The following is a 24,504-nucleotide window of genomic DNA, read 5'->3' on the forward strand; positions in this document are numbered from 1 at the left end:
ACAATAATTAGATGTTCCTTTGAGCTCAAAGTGAGAGATTAGATGCAAATCATCAACCATAAAAAAAAAAAGGAGAGGATACTGACAGCCAAATTGAAGAGTAAATGAGTATGATACAGCCGCAAGAATAAAAATCAAGTACTCAAAGACCAAGCGCTAGAAAAATAATGAAGCCCAATCACGTTGGCAGGACAAGCCTAAAGGCCTTTATAGATGCCTGAAAATGAAAACAAAACATGGAATTATGTCAGTTGTGATTTGGCTCTTCTTTATGCTATTCGTATCCAATGAATGGTACAACAAATGGGCCTGAAGTTTAAACATACCATGTCGTTGAGTATCAGTTTTTTTTGGCCACACTTTGTTCTTGTATTTCATCAACTCTTGCCCCATCAAGTATCCATAGCGATCAAAGAATGCACGTGGTAATTCCCAGTTATGAGGATCCAATGGGTGTCCATGGCAAATGGCACCACCAAGTAACAACTGACAGAGCTCTTCAATATCGTATTCGTGCTGATGCAAGATCATCTTCGCACGGAGTTTGGGGCATGGGATCAAGTCAATGCGAGCGTCATGAGGCATGGCATAGATCTTGGGGTCGATTGATGGGTCTGTTGCAGGAGCGGCGGAAGCGAGGATACGGAGTTCCATCTGTAAGCGATAGGACGGAAGGACCACATCAGGTTGTTGCTGTGCATGCTGTGATTTCAATCCGTCATCAAATGACAGGCTAGGTCCAGACATACTGAATTCGTTACTGTCAACATCATCAGAGTCTAGGAATGAGGATGTTCGGTTGGGGAATGCTGTGTCCATTGAGCTTGCCGAGAACGTAAAGATGTTTTGGTTAGGTGAGAAGGCTGCCTGATCCTGCAGCTGACCAAACAGGTTTGCATCAGATGACATGGCTTGAGGTGAGGATGTTGGCATTTTGTGGTTGTTGGTAGAGCTATTGCCACCATTCGATTGCACGTTAGTCTGCGAGAAGAGTGTAGCCTGAAGGTCATCGTAGGTCTGGTTAGGGAGCCAATTAGCTGGTGCTGCCAGATTGGAGCGGGCGGCAGTAAGTGGATCCATGGGAGCTGAAGTAGCTGTCTTTCCGTCATCAGAGCCAGAAGACGAGAACAAAGAAGGCGTCGATTTGTAAAGGACATCGTTGTTCATCGAAAAGATATTATCATCCTGAGGGTCAGCAAGACCAAGTTGGGCCCATGCATTGGCCGTACTGGACGGGGGCACCGCTGTTGATGATGGTGTGGATGGGGCCATGTTGTTCAGTGGAGCTTGGGATGTACCGCCGAATGAAGGCTTGAGAACATTGGTCATGGCTGCAGCATGAGCAGTCATAGCTGCAGTCAAAGCTTGGTTCAACATTTGGACTTGTGTGGCATGAGGAATATTATCATCAACAGGGACAGGGCCAGGCATGGGTATGGACATAGGAGCAGGCGTTGGGACAGAAGCGGCTACTGAAACAGGGCTTTCAGGTGCAAGGGAGGATGGAACAGGCGAGGGATGCTGTTGTGGTGTCGAGAACGAGAGCTTACGGGCGGCATGTGTTTCATAATGACGCCTGTAGAGCTCGGCCTTGACATCTTGTAACAAAGCTGCATTTCCGGTCTTGCCCAGGGCCGATTCAAAGGAGAAAACAACTTCACGAAGATAATAATTTTCGCTCTGCAGTTGCTCAATGATGTTCTTGAGCTGATGGGACTCGCGCTGGAAACGGATGTTTGAGTGGTGATGCGACTCCTTAAGCTCTTTAATCATGTTTTCGAGCTGCTGCAGGTGACGCTCCTTTCTATCGCGAAATGCGCGCTGAGCTGCCCTGTTCTGCTCTTTACGGACAGCAGGCGAAGCGGGATTAGGCTTACGGCCAGGTTTCTTGCGGGTCTTCGCTGGTGGCGGCGCAGCAGGATCCCTACTAGCAGCATCAGTTGCATTGGTTCTGGTTGTGGTGGCTGTATTGGCTCTGTCAGAATCCTTGAACGACTGTTCGTCGTGGTCCTCCTCATCGTCATCGTCTTCCGAGTAGTCTTGACCTTGAGAAAAAATTTTGAGAGACCAAAATTAGTGGGTGTGTCACGATGATTCCAAAGTGTTGTGGGGGAGAGGAAGCGGCGAGGGCAGAGAATGTGGAAGGAGAGGGGAGGAGGGCAAGGGTCCTTGCTTACCATTCTCAGATGGGGATGCTTCTGGGAAGGGTCTCTTGTCGGGACGATCCATTTCCACAGGGTTCTTGCGATGAGAAAGAGGTGAAGCTGTTGCTGCAGCTATGGCAGCATCAGCTGTTTTGGCAGTCATTGTCAAAGAGGAAAGATAAGCTCACAAAATAGTGGGGGTGTAAATGGAATGACGAGCAGGAAGGAAAAAAAGAAATAGAATAATAAGAGTAAGAGAAGGATAGCGCGTGAAAGTTTTTTTTTTTTTTTTTTTTTTTTTTTTTTGCTCTGGGGAACAACTGTGCAAATAAAGGAAGCAAAAAAGGCGCTGGGAATGGATTCAGCTGTGGTTGACAATCGTAGCGCAGTGAATGTGTTGAATAAATGAGTGGGGGTTGAAGGAGTTTGAGAGGAAAATAGGTCGGAAGGGCGGAGAATAAGAGGCAGAAGAAGGGTGCAAGGAAGAGAAGAGGAAAAGAGGAAGGAAAATGAATTCGGAAAATATAGAGAGGATCGAACTGGTTACTTTCTCCACATGTGTGGGGGAGGTCACTGATGTCAAGGGAAAAAAAAAAAAAAAAAAAAAAAAAAAAGACAATGGAGCAAAGAGCAAAGAGAGCAAAGAGAAAGAGAAGAAAAGAAAAAGGGGAAGGATAAAGATGTCGGACGGGATAGAGTGAGGAAAATGATAGAATAGCATAACAAATATAAAACAATAACAATAAACAATAATGCAATTATGGGCGGTGATATATGCATGTAGAACAAACAAAACAAGGGCCAACAGAGGAGCTTCTTTGCACTTAGGGGGTTTATAACCGTTGCCATGTATGCAGTCTTTATTGCTTCTAGTAGACTACATGGCTCTATGACTAGTATACAACATTAAGCAAGCACCGAATATATAATACATAAATTAGCACTCGTTCAATTGTCGCAACTTCATTTACTTACATTCTAACGGCTCTGTTCCGGGTTCAGTATCCTCTATCTGCATACATAATACAGTTATACATCTTATATATAATATAATATATTTATATTAGTATTTGTATTTGAACGCCTGAGCGGAACAATGTTTTATATATAAATGTGCATACTTTTATAACCATGTAAACATTCATGGTGCATGCTGTTCAATAGCCATGGGATATGCGAATGTGGGAGAGGACACAGAATAGAGTTATTCATGTGTTTCCAAGGAGATTTGTTGAGAGTGTATAGAAAAATAAAGGAAAGTATTTGTTGAGAGCCATGGCCTGACCTCGATTCTCATTCTTCAGTCTAATATTGTTTAACGTGTATGTCTTGCCATGGCGTTCACGTAGAAGTTGAATAACAAATCAGCATCAACAACGGCGCACTGCCCCCCTATTCCTTTCTCTTCAAAATATATTTTGCTCTCATCATTAACACGCCTCAAACCATCTTTTTTTTTTTTTCCTTTTGTGTGTTCTTTACTCCACAAAATCCCGTCAAAACATAAAAAAAAGATAGAGTCTAAAATATCGGTTTTGTGGGCGCAAAATTCGTTGAAAAATGATGCCGAATTAAGTTCAGTATTTCGAACTGCGGGGCCTTGGCATCATTAACAAAAAGTTACCAAGCAAAGAGTCCTGCATCTATCTTGCAGAAAACCTTTTTTTTTTTTTTTTTTTTTTAGACGACAGTGTTCTGTTGTGTGTCATAAAGCAAAAGGTTGCCATTCAATATTCAATACAAACAGGTGGGTGATACACGCTCGAGTCTGGACAGGTGGTTATTGCAATCCTGTTTGTTTTCTTGCTTCCTTCATTTGTCCATGTGTGCATCTCACTCACACTCATATCTCCCTTGCACTAGGCATTTGTACACAAAGAAGAGCATTGATACCATTAGCTCTGAATGTATGAATGATTTATACTCAACAACAAGAAGAAATAAAAGGATGAGTGTTTGTATACTTTTATACATCATTTTAAATAAACTAATATTACATGCAGCGGAATGGGGGCAATTAATAACATCAAATATAATATGAAAAACAGGAAATGAAAAAGCACATGGCAACAGATGACAGGCGATGAAGGAAAAAGGAGAGCAACATTGAATGTTTTATAAAATAGAACCTTACTCAAACGCAAGGGCCAAGGCAGCACTAGCCCATGCAATCTCCGCTGATTAAAATCAGACTGCAAACACACTAACACACTAAATGAACAGCAAAAGCAACGGTTGTATATATATAATTGCAACAACACTAGTATGATAGTAAAGTTAGTGATTGAAGCATTTATCAACAGTAAGATATGATCCTTGCCATAATATCCAACACATTGCGCTCATCATGAGCTTTTTATCTACGTCGGCATCATCTATCTGAATAGCTCTTTTTTTTTTATGTAGCCAATGGTATGTTGCATGGAGAAGGCTCAATTAATTCTTCACCTTCGCACGAAGCACCAAGCAAAGCAGCCTAATCGCAAAAAATTATACCCCGCCCATTTCAGCCCTGGGTAGTTGTATGAATGTGCAGCTGCGCTCAGTCTTTGAATGGGCCGCAAACGAATATCGACACCGGTATACAATTTGTTCATGATGTTGTAGACCCAATCCAACCGATAGAAAGAGAGAAGGATAGGAGGGAAAGAAAAAAAGTATGTTCCCCAACGCTGAAGCACTTTCTTATCTGCCTGGCACATGTCCTTGTTTCCTTTTTTTTTTTTTTTTTTTTTCAGTTGTAGCTCTTTTCTTGTTCGTCACCATATCAGCCATATTGTACACGATATCAACGTTCCTTGTTCAGAAGGAAAGAATAAAAAAGGTCACCAGGCACATCAGTGTGTCTTTGCACACACAGACGACACATCAACGCACCAACGCATCATTCCCCTGGAAGACGCGTGCATCCAAGTCAGGAGCAGGAGTAAATTAGAGAGCCTATTTCTTCCTCTCTCTCTTCCGAAACAGAAACACAACTTTTCTTCTTTTACACATCACACTCTGTGATTGCATACACACACCATCTAATCCAAGTATATACAATTCCCTTTTTCTCTCTATTTACATTGCTCGATACACGTACACCTACTTTTTACTTGAAGCATTACAGCACAATACGACTCGACATTCTTGGGCCATTTGATTCTTAGTTTGGCCGTTATATACCATTTTATTTTACATTTACTCTCTGCTCTCAACCTCATACCCCCATCATTGTTTTTATAATGGACAACATGTTTAATACCGATTCAGGGTTTCGACCTCCTTCACCACTTTTTCCTGGAAATAACCAGGGCCTCTTTGGTGAGACATTAGGATATGAAGGTAAAATGATGTTAATTCTCATCTCCTTTAATTATCGTAAAAAAAAAAGAAGTGGTGGTTCACATACTTAATAATCCTCTCCTTTGTTGCGGTTTTTTGTGATGAAACAAAAAAAAAAAAGATTTTTTCAACATGCCAACCTCTGAGGGACTGAATTCACAGCCGAATTTAACCGGACAAGCAGTTCCAGTATCTAGTACACCAACCGGGTCTTCATCGTCATCATCAGCACCACCTATGATGAATATGATGATGATGCCACCGTTAACTGGGCCCCCTGAGACTATTATACCTCTGTTCCATCCATCGGAACAAAAGTACTTTTCAGAGTTCTTGGACACACTCGTTGTCGATCAGGACTTCACGTTTGACCCAAGTGCAATACCCAACTTGCCCAATCTACCGCTTTTTCCACAGGATCCTGCTCCAGGTATAGGACAGGAGCCAGGTGTTGGAGCAGGAAATGGATCTGGACCTGGAGCAAACTGTGGAATGGGCGGATTCGGTGGTTTAGACGGCAATTCCTACGGTATTGCCACATCATCATCAATACCAGGTGCACCACAGCCCCCAGAATTACGACATTCTGTTGGAACATCAATGGATTTTGATGTTTCTTATAGTATGAACGGAGGACAAGACCCTATCTCAGTGCCTGCCAAGAGAACCAAGACCAACAAGCTTGACACATCTACATCTCCAACCCGAAAGGGAACTCCTGCAAATGATACTGCCTCTCTTAGCAAGATTTCCACACCCATGTCCAAGCTCTCGCTTGAAAACACTAACGGTCATAGAAATGGATCTTCAAGGACCAAAAAGAATAAGCGCGAGCAACAAGTTGATTACGATGAAGAGGAGAAGAATACCATGATGGGAGACCATGTACAATCTGGACCGAATCGGCAGGGTCGGCAGCATTTATCGGTTTCTTCTACAACCTTAGGCGCTACACAGTCTCAGGCAAGATCACAGGATAGTGCTTATGAACGAAAGGGTTCTGTATCTGATGATGGTGCTTCTGATTCAGCTAATGGTAATACAGAGGCTAGCAATAAAAGTAACTCAAAAATGACCACAGATTCCACTAAAGCATCTCCAACGACAGCCACTACTTCAGCAGCACCAACTACAAAGCGCAAGCCTTATAAGGAGCTCTTGACAGAAGAAGAAAAGAGAGCCAATCATATTGCTTCAGAACAAAAGCGTCGCAACACAATCCGGAACGGATTCAAAGATATGACCGAGATCATTCCAGATTTGAAGGATGTAAACAGCTCAAAATCCACCATTCTATTCAAGGCTGTGGATTTCATCAAACATCTAGAGCGGAGAAACAGGAACTTGCAAGAAAAGGCGAACTTACTTGAGGCAAGATTGCATTCACAGAAAAGTGCAGGCATGGGCAGTCTAAGTCTGCAGCAGCAACAATTACAGCCGCAACAGCAGCAGCCGCCATTATCACAGACACATCACCATCATCACCAGCAGCAACAATTTTCTCATCTTACTCACCCTCATTCACAGCATCATCTTCAACAGCAGAGCTACCAACAGCAGATGGATCATCATGCTCATCAACAGCAATCACAGCATGGGCATCAACATCAATCATACCTTGGTTCTGAGCGGCTACAAGAAATCCCGAATATTTATCCTGTCGCTATCAGCCGGTAGAAAACCTAGAAAATCTTTCATCTTGTAATCCAGAATACCCCCCCATCAATAATGATAGTATAAAGAAGAAAATTAAAGACTGAGCAAATAAAAGAAAAAAAAGAAAAAAAAGAAAAAGAAAAAGAAAAAGAAAAAGAATCATGATAGGTTCATTAGATAGTTTGTCCTGAATGTGAAATTAGATAATATGACTTAAGTGTATGAAATGGGGAAGATAGTATTTACAAAGGGAATGGGTAGTGCTGTCATTAAATAAAAGATAAAATAAAAGAAGAAAGAAGGAACTGCTATCAAGAAATTATTCCTGTACTCTTTGATATTCAAACATGTTAGACACGGCTCCTCCGACGAGACCAATCCCCGGACCTTCCCGATGACATAGGCCTATCCGATGGTCCTCCATTTCTGATGTCACCACCCCCACCACCATGGTTGAATCCCGCAGTCCGACCTCCTGGGATCATGCCTCTAGGATGTGGCATTGACATCATACTTCTGTTGAAAGGTGTCGAGCGGCCAGAAGGTGGGGCAAGCTTAGAGAATGGCATCCCATCGCCACTGCCTCCATGATAACTACTGCGACCACCATTACTACTGCCAGGACCGTTGTTGCCACCGCTGCCACCACTACTGAATCCAATTCTTGTAGGAGGAGGCTGATAACCGAGAGGCCCATTGTGCCGATAGGGACCGCCTCCGCTACTGGCCATAGACGAAAATAGACTCCCACCACTACCTTTTCCTCTATAATATCCATCATCACCATGATATCCATCTCCCCCAATTCCTCGTGGGCCTGATGAAGATGACGAAGGCAGGTGATGATGGTGTCTGGTGTGAGGTTTCTCTGGTAGATTACTATACCCATTGCTACCGCCACTGTTGCCATTGCTAAAATTCCGACTGTGCGATCCTATGTAATCCGCCCGCGGATATTTATTGGATGAAGATACGGAGTCTTGATAAAACCCAGAGAGTCCGTAAGAACCTGCACCTAATCTGCCTCCTCCTCCACGACTTGCTGTCGACACCTCAGAAATAGAAGGAGAATTACTACGATGTCTCTTCCCTTTGTGTACAAAAGACGAACTGGAAGATGTTGATGAGGCTGATGGTGGCTGCTGGTGGGAATGATGAAGTGAGAAGGCAGCATTGGTCAGTGTTGGCGTTGAGACCGTTGAATTTGACGATGTAGACGAGAGACTAGGTTTTCTTGGGATTTCGAGGTTGAGTTTTGAACGATCAATCACACGCTCATGCTCTCGTCTTTACAAAGATAAAGGGAAAAAAGAGTTAGAAATGGGATAAGCTTGATATTTATGGCCCATCTAGCACTGGTATCCTCTCGTACCTTTTGTAATTAGGCCGCGGTGACTCCACCTTCTTGTCATGATGCTCTTGATCCGAGGATTTTCGGGAGTCTCCGTGTCTCTTCGTCTCATGTTCAGTCTTAGTATCTACAGTAGAAGCAGTGCCACCATTCGCTTCTTTGGACCGCTTTACTCCCGTGACTGATCTTGCACCCTCTATTACTGTTGGAAGTGGCGCGGATACAGATATTGCTGTTGTTATTGTTGCCTCTTCTGGAACAAGTGGAGCTAAAGATATCGGAGGTGATGATAGTCCTAAGTTCTTATCGTCCTTTTTTTGCAAAGCGATTCTAAACATCGAAAATAGGCGACTCTTTTCCTTCTTCAAATCTTCGAGCTTTGACAAAATGTCCTGTTCTACACTGTCCAGCTCATTATCTTTACTATCCTTATTTGCTGGCAAGACTGAAGAACAAGAAATGGCATCATCTTTGGCCTCTAATAATGATGTGGTTTCTATTAGGGTTGTCAACGTATTTGCTTCCGCATTATCAATACACATAGCCTCTGGTGGGCTTGTGTCTGCAGCATCAGTGCCTGGACTGGTGCTTGTCATCGTATCGGATAGAGTGTTATCTGTAGACAGCTTGCTTGTCCTTTGTTTATCTCCATTTTTCAGCATTGTGTTCGGTAATATTTCGGGCAAGAGTTCGGGCAAGATCTCGGAGATAGTACTGATGAATGAGCCCGAAGGCGATGAACTTGTAGCCTGTAAATAATCGCTCTTCCATCGACCTTTAACATTCATACGTCCTCCAATTAGTCCTGGACTACCAGTTTCTGCAGATGTAGCACGCTGGTGTTCATGGTCTTTATGTTGAATATGGTAGTGGTGATGATGGTGATGATGTTGGTGTTGTTGATCCTTTTTCGTGGGCTTTCCTTCTCCTATCAGAGGGGATAATATTTGAAGTTTTTGATAGGAATAAAATAACAGATTTATCAGCAAACAAGTCAAGATGGTGGGCGTACACAAAGGGTTGTGTAAACAAAGACGCAGAATGCATAAATGCTTCAGAATTGCTATCCAATCATTCCCTCTCTACCATTCTTCGTCTTCATCTCCTATCTTTTTAACATGGTGTTGAGTCTGCTTTCATTTTATGTTCCATTCCGATAAAACTTTGCTAAGGTCGAAGAGTAGGTGTTCAAGGACTCATCTTTTGTTTGTTGGACATATTATATCAATAATTGATATGAAAATTCATCAATCTCATTACCAACCACACAACAGCTGATTGTAAACAATCATTTCTTTGTCAAAGATGAGACGAGAGCCAATAGCACAGAGACAGACGCTATTTTGAATGCGCGGCAACTCCATGAAAAACAAACTTTCATTTTTGTCTTGTTGAGCAACTCCCCTAACGCCAACGACCCGCTTAGAAGAAACAGACACTTTTACTTTTTTTTTTTTTACCTTTCCTTGCTATCATAATTGAGTTGCTCAAGAATGATTCATCTTCTTCTGTCGAGGCTTCTTCTTCCTCCAACTCACGTTGGTGGACAATTCTCTTCGCTAAAGCACGACGAATAACAGCATTCCGTTCTGGATCCACCTGTATTTCAAAAACTGTCATTCAGCTGATTGAATGAGTAAATCGGCAAATTAAAAACTTTTAGGTCGACAATCGAGAGGGTATAGAGGGAAAAAAGATGTTGTTGATAAAGGGAATAATGCGCTTTTATCGTCCTCAAAGATCGCAGCCCACAAACGCTTTTTTGTTGGTTTTTTTTTTTTTTGAGTTCTAATGAAGGATTACAAGAAATAAATTGCCGAGAACAATTATTAAATAATCTGGTGACAATTACAAGTTGAGGAGGTAGGGCGTTAGAGAGATGCAAGTAAAAAAAAAAAAAAGAAAGAAAGAAAGAAAGGAAGAAAGAAAGAAAGAGAGAATGGGAAACATTGAGTGAGTGTTCGAATCAAATGGCGACGACCCACCCAACGGTGCCAGTTCGATGCGTCCAGTTAAAAGATATTGGCTCATAGATTTGCCCGAGTCAAAAAAAAAAAAAAAAAAAAAAAAAAAAAACGTGACCATCCGATGATCAGATAATGAATTAACAAGCACCTTTTACTTTTTACTTTTTAAAATGAAGTTCAAACTATGTGCGCATGGGTTTCCTGTAGATACCGAAATGTTCATTATTATGGTGTAAGGTTGGTGTATAATCTGTCGATGCGTTCCATCTTTGAGCAGCAGTTGCCTGCGCAGCATGCCCACCATAATCCACGGCGGTAATGGGGGCACCAGTATTCGGCCTTGGTGAGGACATGGAGCTCTGTGATGATCGATTAGGATACTGTTGATCCTGTTGGTGCTGATGATGAGGATGCTGATACTGGGGTGCATAATCCGATGTGCTGGGCTGTTCTAAAGATGGTCGCGGGAGCTTTAAAAAAGTAATCAATCGAAATTAGTTCTACAAAGTTCATTATAAAAAGAATCAAATAGAAACAAAGCTGTAAAGACACTTACACCCATGGAATCAAAATCCTCGTCTAACTCTGTACTAGAAATTGCTCGAAGTTTGGTACTACAAGGGAATCCAATATGCTCATTTATAGCCCATAGTTCATACACCTCGGCTCGTCGTTGTTTCCGCGAGCGAAGTAAGGAAACTTTATCTGCATAGACTAAGGAGGACAATGTGCCAAAAAAAAGCGGACATGATGGTGTTAAAAAGTCAATACACACATCAAGATTGTAAAAAAAGTGGATCAATTAAATGTAGATCTTACGTTTTCGTCTACGGCTTTCGGAAGAGAAATCGAGATCTAACTGCACTTTCCGCATTTTCCTGCCTGTCTCTGTAGCTATATCGTTGCGCAACTCTCGCTTTTTGGACTAAACATGTGTATTGAGATCCGATGACGGGGCAGATAGACTTTGTGAGTATAAGGAGTTATCGTTAATCGCTTTATATGCTGTGAAGGATGAGTCATACTCTCTACCTGGTACGTGCAGTGTGCTTGGTATTCTTTGATCTCAAACTCGCATTGTGCAATTTCACCCATGTGGGTTCTCCATGCTTTGGCTATCCGAAGCCTCTGCTCTCGTTTTTCTTCAATTTCCTTCATTTTTCTCGACAATTCCGGATGTGTCCCTAAGGAAGAAATCCATTTAGTCGCAAGTAGGCATTTGGACATCGGTCTGTAATGCACGAAACCCTTTCATGCGTCTTACCATCATTGATCATCTCTGTTTCTTTCTCGAGCTCCAGCATCCTTTCATCGTACATTCTATTACCCCATTCAAGCAGCATGAGATGATGTATAGGTATATTGCAATCACCGACTTTTCTTTAGTTTAAAAAAAAGGTGTTATAGCTTACTTGTCACGTAAAGTCGCAAACTCAACTTCTATTGTCGTTAGCGCTTCTAATGCATCCATGTGTCGCTGCCTCTTTTCAAGGTCTATAGATGGGACATAGGCGCGATATTCATTAGTAATGGTTCTCATAACAACTGATAAACGGAGCCTTGGATACCCTTTTTTTTTTTTTTTTTTTTTTTATAAAAAAAAAAAAAAAAAAAGCGCTTCATACCTTCCTCCTCTGCATCGTCGTCTCCTTCAACTTTCTCTTCTTCAGCCTCCTCCTCTTCAAGTGCTTCAGATCCTGACTCCTTGTCCGAGTGTTGGTTGTTTGTTTCAACATCAGTAGCTTCTTTCAATTTCCCTTCTTGCTCTTTTAATTCCATGCTCTGCTCACGGAAAGATCTCTTGCGCCCCACGAGGGATGGTCGACTGTTGGTTACAGTATTAGTAGTTGTCGCTGAAGATGAATTTGCGCCGCTTGTCTTTGACTTATTTCCACTGCTTGTGCTGTGTTTATCAGTTTCATCTTCATCTGAGTCATCCGTATCGTCAAATTCGGACAGATCTGAAAGCTCATCCCCACTATCCTTCAGTTCTTCCTCCATCAGCTGTGCTGGGCGGTTTAATGTAGGTTTTTGAGTGTAAGAAGCCGGCTCTTTACTTTCTGGCTTGGACGGCTGCCTTGGCTCCTCATGATCATCCTTATTTTCAGCTTCATCATCTCCCTCTTCCTCTTCTTCTACATCTCCTTCTTCCTCATCGTCCATATGGGATTCTTCTTCATCTTCCGTATGAGCCAGGGGTGTCACGCTTTCTTCGCCCCTTTCCTGTTCTCCCTCTTCTGCTCCTTCGTCTGCTTCTTCTACTTCCTCCTCTACTCCCTCCTCTACTTCTTCCTCTCCCTCTCCTTCTTCTTCTTCGGCCATGACAACATCACCATCATCATCATGATCCTCTGACTGCTGAGTTGAGGCATCATCTATTGTATCAACTTGTTCTTCTTGGGCATCAGCGGCATCTTCTTTTTCATCGACAATTTCACCTTCCTCTTCCTCTTCCCCTTCCCTTCCATTTTCATTATCCTCCTCTTCATCGATCGCGCCCTCTTCTGCATCTTCTAGGGCTTCAGTTGCCTTAGATTCTTTATTCAGATCCTCATCCTCGTTTTTGTCATCTAATGCCTTTTGTCGACTTCTTTTTAATTCTTTTCCGTTTAGTGTCTCTTGAGAAGCATTAGGCCTTATTGCTGAAATTTGGCGTTGATTATTATTTTTCTTTATATTGCTCGCTGTATTTGCATTTTGTTTCTCATAACTCGAAGGTTCTCTCATTTCCATGTCACTTTCTCCCTCTTCCAACTCTCCTTCCTCCCCTTCCTCCTCCGTTCTTGAAGCAATAGTTGAGCCCTCGTCTGATGCATTTTTCGGATTCTCTAAAGAGCTCGATAGAGATGTTCCTGAATCATTTGGAATTAAAATAGACGATTTCTCTTTCATGACGATGGCGTTGTTAATGCCGTTACTGCTTTTGGTATCTGTAAGTGAAGATGGCTGTTTCCGTGATCGCTGCGATGGCGCTTCCAACATACTTTTGTTATTGTCACCTTGTCCCAATTTTATCTGCACCAATATTAAGTTGCTGTGCAGTAAATTTTTAATTGTTGGCTAATAGTATTATGAAAAATGAACTGAATTGTATGACGATGTTAGAATCATCAAAAGGATTCTGCGGGGATATCCTATTATTCAGTAGTACTTTTGAGACAACAGTGAAACTAAAGACGCGTTCACATTACATTGTTTCTGTTTATGGACAAACTTGGAAGCGTTGTCCTGTTCTATGATGTCTTCTTTGTTCTGCCAAAGCTTATTCTACTCTATTCTACCTGTTATCCCTTTCCTTGTGTCTTCGAGGGGTGGTAATGGCGTATGGTGGTGTATGGTAGCGTAATGAAGAGCTGAACTTTATTTGAGAGGCCCGAATTGAAGAACAAAAGGCAAAGAGCTCCCGAGAGTGTCAACTGCGAGTGAATTGCCAGGGTTGATGGTGAAGTTGCCTTGTAAACAGTTTGTTATGTCTTCCACTTGTGTTTCAATTATAAGGGGGTCAGGTCAATTTTTCATGCTGCGTTCAGTATGTGCTCAGGTTAAGATGTACGATGATTGAATGTTGATAAAATGGATGATAAAATGTCCAGACCGAAAGGTGCTTGAGAAAAAAAAAAAAAAAAAAAAAAAAGGAATGGATGGAAGAATTTTAAAGGAGTTTTTCTGTATTGGAGCTTTAACTAAATTGACCCTATGAGCCCCATGCCGGTCTGATGAGCACGTGATACCTATCAATGCAGGTTTTTTTTTATTGCTTCTTACTATCTTCTCTACAGAAAACAAACCACAAACGAACCAGACTACGTAAAAGCCGGTCGACCCGGTGACTATTGCTAATACCAATAACTACGATAGAAAAATAGGAGTTTGGAGAGACGGAGACATGTACAATGTGAAGGAGCACGCTGTGCAGGGAAGAGACTGATGGATAAGATGGGAGAATAGGGGGAATAGGGGGATACAGCAGAATGTAACTTATCCTTGCTAAATAGTCTAATAAACGCATTGAAGTTATAGCCTATTTTTATAAAATAAAATAAAGAGTAGAATAATATATTTAGGACGCGTGTCCACAAATCAGCTAAAAGTTGTTTGTCGGTGATCATTTTGACTTACTCGCTATGAAGTGAAATAGATCGATAGTTGATCGATGGAAAAAATGTAGAAAGATAAAATTGAGGTTAGTATCGTGCTGGTGGATAATGTGACGCAAAGTTGTCAGTGCTGATAGAATCATTATTGCTCATACGTAAAGATAAACAAGTTGTTTGTCGCAGCCACAGCGATCGAGTTCTCGTTCGGATGCCAAGAAGCATGCAAGATCTTCTTAGTGAAATCAATCGTCTCAACATTGATGTCTTCCTTCTTGCCGTTCCTGTTGTTGACTCGGGGCATCATCTTATTCTTGGCGGAGCCCACACGCTTGGCTTTAAAGGCACTCTTGTCAGCTTGGAGCGTCACATCGCTTTTGCCGTTGCGATCATAAATATAAAAGTTATTATTGTATGATCCTGTCAAGACGTGGCTACAAGGCAAGATAGAAGTACAAATGGAAGCTAATTAGTCTCGACAATGCTGTCGCATGTTTTGCATGTTACTTCTCCAGTGATAGAGCAGACCTAGAAGCACGACACAACATACTTTCCATCTCCACTAAAGTTGCATTCAAACTTGTCAAAGATGCAATCGTTTTCATATAGATCGCACAATTTGTTGCGGAGATGGTCATGGATATTGATGGTTTGTACAGGTCGATTCTCCATGTTGATATCCCAGACCTTCAATGTTAAATAGTCGCGCGAGAGGATATATCGTCCGTCTTTGCTGAATTTAACATCTGAAATCGATGAGATGATCTCTGAAAAAAATGACTTGTTCGAAGGATCCTCTTCTTCCTCGAACACTTTTGTAATTGGCAATAAGAGGGAAAACATTAGCAATAGACACTTTTAACATTACTATTCCGGATCTGAGATATTACGGGTATCGGCCTTTCATAATTAACTCACACTTGGCATGCTGATCACATAGAGCAGATTCTCTCATGTCACTAAGTTTGATGGTGCCTTTGCTACTACTATACATGAAGAGGTTGCAATGAACAGGATGGAATTCTGCTGCTGTAATGACCTCTGTCAGTTCCTCCATATTTACAGGCTTGATGTCCACAATGTCTATGCCAATGAGCGAGATTGCTGATTAGGTATTTCAATGCTTAAAAAGCAGATTTGTTTTCTTTCAACTTGTATTGTAGCCATTTCGGCACCTACTGAAGCTTTGATCACTAATACTGAGATTCCAAAGGTTAATGCGCAAGTCGTCTGCAGAGATATAGGTTTCACCGTCCGAGTTGATGGAAATCGAGTTAATGTGATAGGCATGGGCATTGGCGTATACTTTTCGTGGTACGGCTGCCACAATGGTATCGTGGTGAGTCAACTTGGGAAGCCTAAGGGGAGTGCCTGGAACAGGTACATGCTGACCATTACCGTGATTATTCTCGGCTACGATTTTGATGGATTTTTCAAAAACTTTCCAGAGCTTGACCGTTTTGTCTATTCTCAGTTAAACAGTATCGTGACTGATGCTTAGTTGCTGCATAAACTAAATAGACATTGAGCTATTGGTGGATCAACAAGTCCATACCGTTGGTTGAAAGCAAAAAGTGGGCAGAGTTCTGACGCTTGCACCATTTGATCTTGTTGATCTTCTCTTCGATTTCCAAGCTTTTGAGGTAATCAAACTCTGGTTCATGGGACTGAAACTCGGTATGAAACTTATATTCGCATCCTTTTTTCTACAGTAAGATTTCAAAAATACGGAATCCATATCAGTCTCGTGCTGTGTCCAGTTCTGTGAAAGCACCTCACATGTTGACATGATACATACACTTTCATTTCGTTCAAACAAAACTACACGTCCACCCTTGTCACCGGTGGCAAGATAGTCTCCAGTATGGTCAAACTCGACGGTTGAAATGATATCAGCTAAATGAATGAGACATAAGGCAGGAAGTTAGTATTGACATGACTAAAACCATGATCATAGGCCTTCTGAGGTACACTAAGCGCATCCAATAATATTATCGTCTATATTATTATTATTATTATTATTATTATTGATGCAGGTTTTCAGCCAGTTCAATTCTTCGATGTATAGCTGACGTGCTCTCTGCTGTACTCTTCATTGCTTATCATCATTATTGGATCATAGACGAACGGGAATGCTTGGCTGCAAGCCATGCTCAAAAAGTGATCATGCCGAGACTCCAAGCGTCTGGTTCCAAATAGTACATTACATATTAGTTATTACTTTATGCACCCTAGACCCCTTTCAAACGTGGGTGAGAAGAGGAATGACTGTGCAGTTGAGTTTACAACACAGAAAGCGAGTTCGAGGCCACGCACACAGCGCACTGATACCAACAATGGTACAGTTTTCCCACAATCGCAAATACAGTCGATGCGAAAGGATGGAAACTGTAAAGAAGTTGTCCAGATGATTTTGTAAAGAAAGCTATGCTCTTCTGATCAAAGACGTGATTCAATGGAGTGACCCTGTGCTCATTCACGTTGTCCAGCTGAGCAAACACTTGTTTCAGTATCACTTTTTTTTTTTTTTTTGCAAGTTTGTCAGCTGTGGTGTTTGACAGGATCTGATGAGCAGAATCTTCCTCATAATTATTATTCCGTAATGGAGAAAAAGGCTATTGAGCCTTTTTGTTCTCAAGATGGTTACCATCTGCAAGTGTGTGTTTGCGCTTTTTTTTTTTTTTTTCTATGGCAAGAAAAAAGCAAATCAAATGATCCATCTCATCCGTCTACTTCCATAAAAACATACTGCTCTCGTTTCATGACTAAATAGGGCGTTGGAGCAGTTTACGCAGTGGCCGCAATAGAGGAAGAAGGAGTAAGATGGTATGGTCACCATACCTTCGGTAATATCTTCGACCTCGCCTTTGTCCCCGAAGCACTGTGCAAACTTCCACGAGTTTTCGCCCTCTGTAGTCATGCTGAATATGTATCCAGATCAATGTGAGTTTGTATAGGTTTTTTTATGTGCTTGTTTAGGGACAGTGTTTAGATATGGCCACGGGAATAACAGTTTTTTTTAGAGTAAAGAAATGATGGAGAGGATGATGAGCAAAGGTTAGAATTGAGTGACCCACAAAAAGTGTTGGTGACAGGTTTTCGTATTTTTTTTTTTTTTTTTTTTTTTTTGCAGGAATTAAAACCATTTGGCTCTTTCCCGTCTGAACTCTTTGTTGTGTGATGCACTGTTCTGGTCTGGTTGGAAACCATGAGTAAACAGCATAAAAATAACGCCCTCCAACCTTTTTGATGTTTTATGCGGCCATGGGAAGAAGCTGAACGCGTCATGACAATAACCTTACGCGTTGAATCAATCTTAGCAAGGTCTTCACTTGTAAGTAAAAGCTCAACAGGCATTCAAAACGCGTCGAAATTGTGTTTGTTATAAAATTGACGCGTCATCCAACAACTACACTACTCAGGTTATACCTTGCAATAGTAGCGTTTTGTGATATGAGTGAGTTTTTATTTATTTTTTTATTCAGTATAATTTACGTGCAATCGAATGCGAAGTTTATGGCCTTTGACGGAACTTTTCCACAAACGAGCCAGCCTGTGAGAATACTAAAAAGGTCACTGCGCTCGCAGGAGCCGCTTTGACAAGCCCTGGAAGCAACCCTTTATATAAGGCTAAATAGCCCTCCGTCCTTGCGATATGTACCATACATTTCCATACACTTGAAGGGAGTCCATTGCTCGATAATTTTGTTCCTGTGGGTGGTGAGTAATCTTTAGTTATGGACTTTAGTTGTTCAGACCCTTGGATCTGCAATCGCTTCCTAACCATGTCCAACGGATATACACCCGTCTTAGAGATCACTCCTGAAAGTCCACCACACAATAGATCTTCTAGACCCAAAAGAAATTGCCCAGCTGGCTTGGAAGGGCCTTTTTGATCAGTCTTAGAGGTACTCTGCTTGGCCCAGACAGCAATGCGTTTGAGTGTATCATAAGATCCAAACATAATGCCCATGTACGGAATCACTTGAATCAATGCTGGAGACATGCCCCTGTAAAACCCGGGAATACCATCTGCGCGGTAGATGTGTTTACAAGCTTGGATGATCCCTGTATATACCTATTTTTTGTCAACAAATTAAGGAAAATAAGAAATGAATTTCAAATGTAATAGCTGAAAGAATTAACACAAGGCTACTCGATGGCATTACCTTGACATCCCGTTGTACAGCAAACCTCGTCCTGAGTAAATCGAAGGGATATGTACATGCTGTAGCTATGATACCTGCATTTGCTCCTGCAATGGATGATTGTACAGCTGCGGAGCTTGTCAGCTTAGAGACCACACCAAAGGGGGCAGCGATCAATGACCCTGTTGTGGAGCTAGGGGTTGCACTGGCTGCTTGTTGAGTTGACAACTCTGCTGTTTTATTAAGAATAACTTTGGTTTGCTGGTATACAAGGAACTGGATTCCGCTATATGTGAGATATAAGTACTCAGCGGCCATGTTGCCCTTCCAGAGTCCCTGTCATGCATATACATCATTGAAATCAAACTGTTAGAACAGATAGTTACACAAAAGACTAGGATGCGGTCCCAGAATCATGATTGGATAGATTTACTTACTCGAATACCCTCTTCTCGAACGATGAGAGCCATTCCTGTAAACATGCCCCTGTACTTTGGCTGTTGCTGTTTTCCAATGTTTGATATTAAAGCGTCCTCAATCTTTGTGCTCGAAGTCCGCCTTAAAATCGTGGACAGGTCCTTTCTCTGTGTTTGCATCTAATAATTGTCCGTATAAAAGATGATAGTAAAAAAAAAGAGAAAAAAATGTTAAAAATTGAAAAGGATACCATCAAGACAATCATCGGTTTTATCAAGAATAGTTTTTTACTTGTAAGCGGATTTTGACGACATCTAATGGAGCAATGACAAAGCGCGAGACTACGCCTGCGGTAGCCCCACATAGCACAGTCTCGGTTTTTGAAAGGGTCGGTGCACCAGCAGCAATGCTTGAACGCCTTGTACTAACATCGGATCCACTTTTATTTTGTTGGGGGTTCTTTATCGTCGTTTTGAGATCTCCTAAGTCGTTGCCAGATTCGGCTGCTTTAATGTGCACAATTGATGTTCGATCAGTCATTGTGCAACCTTAACATGGACAACAATGTAGACTGGGGTGAGATTCTGGATGAGTCAAAACGCGAGAACGGAATGAGTTGGGGGAAGTTGTGAGAAAGTCATGTACCAGTTTTTCATTTCTTGAGAAGGAAAGAAAAAAAAAAAAAAGTTTTGGGTGACGGCATTTTATACAGGCAAGAACCATCAAGAAGTTTCCCCGCCGCAGGATATTGTCAAAGCTATCCTCATCAATTCGGAGAAGTAATTTTACATAATAATTAACTGCCCTAATATGATAAATGTCTTTATTCAGAGTTGCCATCATGGGAAGGTCACTCGTTCGGCTTAATTGGTTAGCTCCTTTTTAGAAAAAGGGACCAAACCATGATCAATGAAAATTGCGTGTAACTTTTTGTTTCTTCAGACTCGAGTGAGAGTGGGGGGCTGTGTTTTAATTGAATTCACTCCACAATGCTTCCACATTAAGTGTTTCTAAAAATCAGCTCTTTCTTTGAGCCACACTGGCTTACTACGAGGGAAAGATGCTGCTCTGGCCACGATCTAGCGCTATGATCTGACCCAGACGTAATCCTGTGTCTGTGCTTGTCGCGAGTGGCACTCTTTGTTCCATACATAGATACTGTCTCTTCGCGTATATAAAGCGGTTGTGTTGTGCGCTATGGCGTGAATTAGTCAAGCCTTAAGTTAATAATGATCGTATTTCTGCTGTATGTTGCCAGAGGATACTTTGGAAGGCGGTTAGAGTGTATGTGAGAGACATGGAGTGGTTTTATTCTGTAGAGCATTTAATTTGTACCTCGGCTCCTTCCAAGGTATCTTCGGTCTCACTGATCACAGAATGATGGTTACACTATCCTACAACCATACCTGCAACGCTAGGCAATTGGGATGTTTAACTCTAACTGAAAGGAATTACAGTGTCTTCTTGATCCTGAACTAGACTTACCGCAGAGAAAGACCGAGATGGGTATACTATGCTTGAAAGGGAATGATCTTGCTTTTAATAAAACCATAAATATGTCTGTCGATTTGGGCTAAGCACTGAACTGTCATTTTATTTTACTGCACAGGATTATCAAACTAATTGGTCTTCTTTCTCCAGAGGGTCTCTCAACTGTGCCTATTTGTCATCATTGCTTTAAACTCTTGACATAGCGCAAAAGTGGTTTCCACAGTTTTTTATCGCTTTCAAACAATAAGGCCTCAAACACTAGTTTGTTCTGACACCTTTTTTATGTTGAATCCTGACGGAAGTGATCGATCTGCCGTTCCTTGCCCATCAGTCCATTATAATATTTAGCCATCCACTCTCACTTTATTTCATAATCTACCAGTCATACTATTTATTTTATACTGTTATTTGATAACTTAGGTCATTATTGTTACAGCTTCGTCAAAAATGAAATGAAATGGTCTTGTACTCTATTCTCGCCAACCATATCAGACATTTTAGCCTCCGGACTGCTCTACTACCGAGTACAATTGTGTTCCTGATATAAACTTGATATCGATTCGACGGAAATGAATTTTGACAGATGAAGAGGCCCTCGAATCAAGCGTCTTAGGATGAATAGCACCCATGAGTTATCGGAATGCTGTATTAGGTGTAGTTATTCTTTTTGACCGGATTGTGATATTTGGCTTGCAGTAACGAACTTTGTTATGTCACATCCCAGCGCAAAGTCATCCTGTGCCTTTTCGTTTCGCACGGGAAGAATCCGTCTTGTTGGGTCAGTAATTTATGAATAGTCTCGAGTGTATTGGAGGCCAATTATTTTGCCCGTCAAAGCGGTGAATTGTCAAAATCAGCCACCAAATCAGCGCCTTGATTAAAATATTTATATGAATTACTGACCAAATGAAGTGAGAAACCCATGGTGACTCAAGATATGACTAGGTTTTGTGGACGCTAGGCGCCTTTATCAGCTTCAATTCTCTTTCGCTCCTTTTCTTTCTTCCCTTTCCAGCTCCCTCACCCGATCCAGTGGCAACCTTTTCGACCTTAGTTTCAGACTCATTCACTTCTTTGAATCAACATTCATTTCATTCCTGTAATTGAGCCATGGTTAATCAAAAGAAGTTCAAGATCTCAGTGCCAGCAACGTCAGCTAACATTGGCCCTGGCTTCGATGTCCTTGGCATGGCCTTCTCTTTGTACCTCACCCTTGACTGTGAACGTCTGCCCGATGGATCTGCCTTGCAGATGTCATATGAGGGTGAGGGTGCCAAGGATGTTCCTTTGGTTGCCGAAAAAAACTTGATTACAAAGACGGCTCTCTATGTCCTTTCAACTTATGGTATCACATCACTACCCCCTCTCAAGATCCATGTTACCAATCCGATCCCTTTGGGCCGTGGATTAGGTTCCTCTGGATCGGCCGTCGTTGCTGGTGTAGTGCTAGCCAATGCTGCAGGAAACTTGAATATGACCAAGGATCGTATGCTGGACTATTGTTTGATGGTAGAACGTCATCCTGACAATGTGGCACCAGCATTGTTTGGTGGTTTCGTTGCGAGCTTCCTGCGAGAGCTGGGGCCTGAAGAACTGGAGCCTGCCAGCATCCCTAGATCGGAGCCCACTAGGAATGGAGCAGCACAACCACCGACACCCGTTACAGATATCGGACACTATATTCAACTTGGATGGTCCCAGGAAATTAAAGCCATTGCAGTCATCCCCGACTTTGAGGTTGCGACCGAGGACGCTAGAGCTGTCCTACCAGACGTGTATGAGCGTGCAGATGTTGTAAGTTTTCCTATCGATAGTACCTTCCCAAGATCAAGATTTTATTTTAACTGGCTTGAGTATGTGGTGTTAATTTAAACACAATCTCGATATCCCTACTACTCGATGCTTCTGAAATTTAGATCTATAACTTGCAGCGCATTGCTGTTTTGACCGCAGCATTATCTCGTACGCCTGTCAACGCTGACTTGATTCATAAGGCAATGGCTGATAAGGTCCACCAGCCATACAGGAAGCATTTGGTACTGTATTAATGGAAGCGAAAGGCTATTTATAGCATTGTTGACTACTTTCGGAGCGTGTTATGAGTAGATGGAAACAAGGAACTTACTTTTTTCAAAATGGTGGCCATAAAAAAAAAACGTATTAGATTCCTGGAATGTCAGAAATGCTTGAGGAAATCACTCCTAAGACCTATCCTGGAGTTGCTGGTATTTGCTTGAGCGGTGCAGGCCCGACCATTCTGGTATTAGCTACTGATAACTTTGACAATATTGCTACAGCAGTGCAAGATATCTTCAAACGCCAGCCTAACGGAGGAATTAAGAGCATTTACAAGGTTCTGGATGTTGTTCATGGTGGCGCCCAAACAGACTATTACGATTAGAGTTTAAACATTATGCACGTGACTAGTGACGCCTTTAGAGAAAAAAAAAAAAAAAGAAACTCTTTTGCTTGATCTTGTTCTTTCATCTATACCACTCAACCGTTGTCACTCTTGTCCCTATAATGGTTCTTGATTTCTTGCTTCCTTCGCCACCAAAGTCTTGGTCGGCTGATAAGACCTCAGTCTTTCACGCCAAGATCACTGCTCCCACAAAGGCCAGCATTCAGCCTGTGGGTCGCCACTTCCTTGCTCATGCACGCCGCCACATTCACTCACGTACCTTCTCCGAGGATGAAAAGGTCATTTCTGAAGCCGAGGCGGCTGCAAAGACTGCTGCTGAGAATGAGCAGGACGATGCTGATTTGGGCGATGAGCCTGAGGATCCTGCCATGCTCCGTCGTGATCCTAAAGACTGGAAGGATCAAGACCAGTATGCTGTCTTGGGTCTCTCACACTTGCGCTACAAAGCCACTGAGGACCAGATCCGTCGTGCTCACCGCAGGAAGGTTCTTCGCCACCATCCCGATAAAAAAGCTGCTCATGGCGGTCTTCATGACGATGGTTTCTTCAAATGTATCCAGAAAGCTTTTGAGACACTCATGGACCCTGTGAAGCGTCGTCAGTGGGACTCTGTTGATCCTAATGTCCCCGATTCTGTACCAAACCCCAAGAGCAAGCTCGATTTCTATAAAGCCTGGGGACCGGTCTTTGAGCGTGAAGCTCGTTTCTCTAATATCCATCCTGTTCCTATGTTAGGCAATGAGGAATCGACTAAGGAGGAAGTGGAGTCCTTTTATAATTTCTGGTACAAGTTTGATTCGTGGAGATCCTTTGAGTGGATGGACAAAGAGGATGGCGAGGGTCACGACTCACGTGATGATAAACGCTATTTTGAAAAGAAGAACAAGGCTGAGCGTGCAAAGTTGAAGAAAGAAGATAATGCTCGTCTGCGTGAGATTGTTGACCAGGCCTTTGCACTTGACCCTCGTATCAAGACCTTTAAGGAGCAGGCAAGCAAGCAGCGTAATGCTAAGCGTCGCGAGAAGGAGGAGGCAGAGAAGAAGGCTGCTGAGGAGGCTGCTGCTGCTGCTGCTGCTGCTGAGGCTGCCCGTGTTGCTGCTGAGGAGGCAGAGAAGGCTTCCCGTGAGGATGCCAAGAAAAACAAAGAATTGCTGAAGCGTGCTGTCCGCAAAGAGAAGAAGAACTTGAAGGCATTGATCAAGGATAACAACTACTTCCTACCAGCAAGTGAACCAGCCACTCCTGAACAGGTTGAACAGCAATTAGAGAGGTTGGATGCTCTTTTAGACGGAGCCAAGGGCTTGGATCAGCTTGAGGCAGTTCGCAAGACTTTGGAGGACGGTGTTAAAAATGGTAACATTGTCGAAGTCTTCAAGAATGAGGTTGCCAAGCGTTCGGCTTAGAAAAACAAAATAAAATAAATAATTAGCCGTCAATTCATCCTTCACGATCCTCAACTGGAAATAAGCACTCAGTTTGCTCGTAAA

General features: G+C 42.2%; 9 protein-coding genes across 9 annotated transcripts; 3 read left to right on the forward strand and 6 right to left on the reverse strand.

Moving 5' to 3' along the window:
• Positions 1–197: 197 nt before the first annotated feature.
• On the reverse strand, positions 198–2,307 carry BCR41DRAFT_392134 (hypothetical protein; the record flags this gene model as incomplete). The annotated part of the gene is made up of 3 exons (XM_022028422.1): positions 198–217; positions 327–2,045; positions 2,178–2,307. 3 exons carry the CDS (start codon positions 2,305–2,307, stop codon positions 198–200), a joined length of 1,869 nt encoding a protein of 622 aa, XP_021885379.1.
• A 2,629-nt stretch (positions 2,308–4,936) lies between these two features.
• On the forward strand, positions 4,937–7,233 carry BCR41DRAFT_418700 (hypothetical protein). Its single transcript, XM_022029660.1, has 2 exons — positions 4,937–5,471; positions 5,593–7,233. Exons 1-2 carry the CDS (start codon positions 5,372–5,374, stop codon positions 7,146–7,148), a joined length of 1,656 nt encoding a protein of 551 aa, XP_021885380.1. The 5' UTR covers positions 4,937–5,371; the 3' UTR covers positions 7,149–7,233.
• Positions 7,234–7,290: 57 nt separating this feature from the next.
• BCR41DRAFT_345694 (hypothetical protein) lies at positions 7,291–10,261 on the reverse strand. Its single transcript, XM_022022771.1, has 3 exons — positions 9,939–10,261; positions 8,500–9,406; positions 7,291–8,414 (listed from the first exon to the last, which is right to left on the reverse strand). Exons 1-3 carry the CDS (start codon positions 10,096–10,098, stop codon positions 7,478–7,480), a joined length of 2,004 nt encoding a protein of 667 aa, XP_021885381.1. The 5' UTR covers positions 10,099–10,261; the 3' UTR covers positions 7,291–7,477.
• Positions 10,262–10,576: 315 nt separating this feature from the next.
• Positions 10,577–11,762, reverse strand: BCR41DRAFT_118183 (hypothetical protein). Its single transcript, XM_022019437.1, has 4 exons — positions 11,478–11,762; positions 11,265–11,370; positions 11,002–11,159; positions 10,577–10,915 (listed from the first exon to the last, which is right to left on the reverse strand). Exons 1-4 carry the CDS (start codon positions 11,670–11,672, stop codon positions 10,628–10,630), a joined length of 747 nt encoding a protein of 248 aa, XP_021885382.1. The 5' UTR covers positions 11,673–11,762; the 3' UTR covers positions 10,577–10,627.
• BCR41DRAFT_118218 (hypothetical protein) lies at positions 11,635–13,753 on the reverse strand. The gene is made up of 3 exons (XM_022019438.1): positions 13,637–13,753; positions 12,071–13,528; positions 11,635–11,939 (listed from the first exon to the last, which is right to left on the reverse strand). The coding sequence occupies exons 2-3, from the start codon at positions 13,425–13,427 to the stop codon at positions 11,854–11,856; spliced, it is 1,443 nt and encodes a 480-aa protein (XP_021885383.1). The 5' UTR covers positions 13,428–13,528; positions 13,637–13,753; the 3' UTR covers positions 11,635–11,853.
• Positions 13,754–14,175: 422 nt separating this feature from the next.
• On the reverse strand, positions 14,176–17,610 carry BCR41DRAFT_345696 (protein phosphatase 2A regulatory B subunit). The gene is made up of 9 exons (XM_022022772.1): positions 17,381–17,610; positions 16,338–16,435; positions 16,095–16,245; positions 15,719–16,003; positions 15,458–15,622; positions 15,090–15,351; positions 14,698–14,973; positions 14,636–14,638; positions 14,176–14,466 (listed from the first exon to the last, which is right to left on the reverse strand). The coding sequence occupies exons 1-9, from the start codon at positions 17,457–17,459 to the stop codon at positions 14,460–14,462; spliced, it is 1,326 nt and encodes a 441-aa protein (XP_021885384.1). The 5' UTR covers positions 17,460–17,610; the 3' UTR covers positions 14,176–14,459.
• A 443-nt stretch (positions 17,611–18,053) lies between these two features.
• Positions 18,054–19,752, reverse strand: BCR41DRAFT_331350 (mitochondrial carrier domain-containing protein; the record flags this gene model as incomplete). The annotated part of the gene is made up of 5 exons (XM_022021792.1): positions 19,396–19,752; positions 19,125–19,283; positions 18,709–19,023; positions 18,468–18,617; positions 18,054–18,416 (listed from the first exon to the last, which is right to left on the reverse strand). The coding sequence occupies exons 1-5, from the start codon at positions 19,642–19,644 to the stop codon at positions 18,054–18,056; spliced, it is 1,236 nt and encodes a 411-aa protein (XP_021885385.1). The 5' UTR covers positions 19,645–19,752.
• Positions 19,753–21,526: 1,774 nt separating this feature from the next.
• Positions 21,527–23,036, forward strand: BCR41DRAFT_331351 (ribosomal protein S5 domain 2-type protein). Its single transcript, XM_022021793.1, has 3 exons — positions 21,527–22,389; positions 22,512–22,631; positions 22,760–23,036. Exons 1-3 carry the CDS (start codon positions 21,706–21,708, stop codon positions 22,994–22,996), a joined length of 1,041 nt encoding a protein of 346 aa, XP_021885386.1. The 5' UTR covers positions 21,527–21,705; the 3' UTR covers positions 22,997–23,036.
• Positions 23,037–23,071: 35 nt separating this feature from the next.
• BCR41DRAFT_345700 (DnaJ domain-containing protein) lies at positions 23,072–24,461 on the forward strand. Its single transcript, XM_022022773.1, has one exon. The coding sequence runs from the start codon at positions 23,119–23,121 to the stop codon at positions 24,418–24,420; it is 1,302 nt and encodes a 433-aa protein (XP_021885387.1). The 5' UTR covers positions 23,072–23,118; the 3' UTR covers positions 24,421–24,461.
• The last annotated feature ends 43 nt before the right edge of the window (positions 24,462–24,504 follow it).

Source organism: Lobosporangium transversale (assembly GCF_002105155.1).
Source record: "Lobosporangium transversale strain NRRL 3116 chromosome Unknown BCR41scaffold_3, whole genome shotgun sequence".
Taxonomy (NCBI): domain Eukaryota; kingdom Fungi; phylum Mortierellomycota; class Mortierellomycetes; order Mortierellales; family Mortierellaceae; genus Lobosporangium; species Lobosporangium transversale.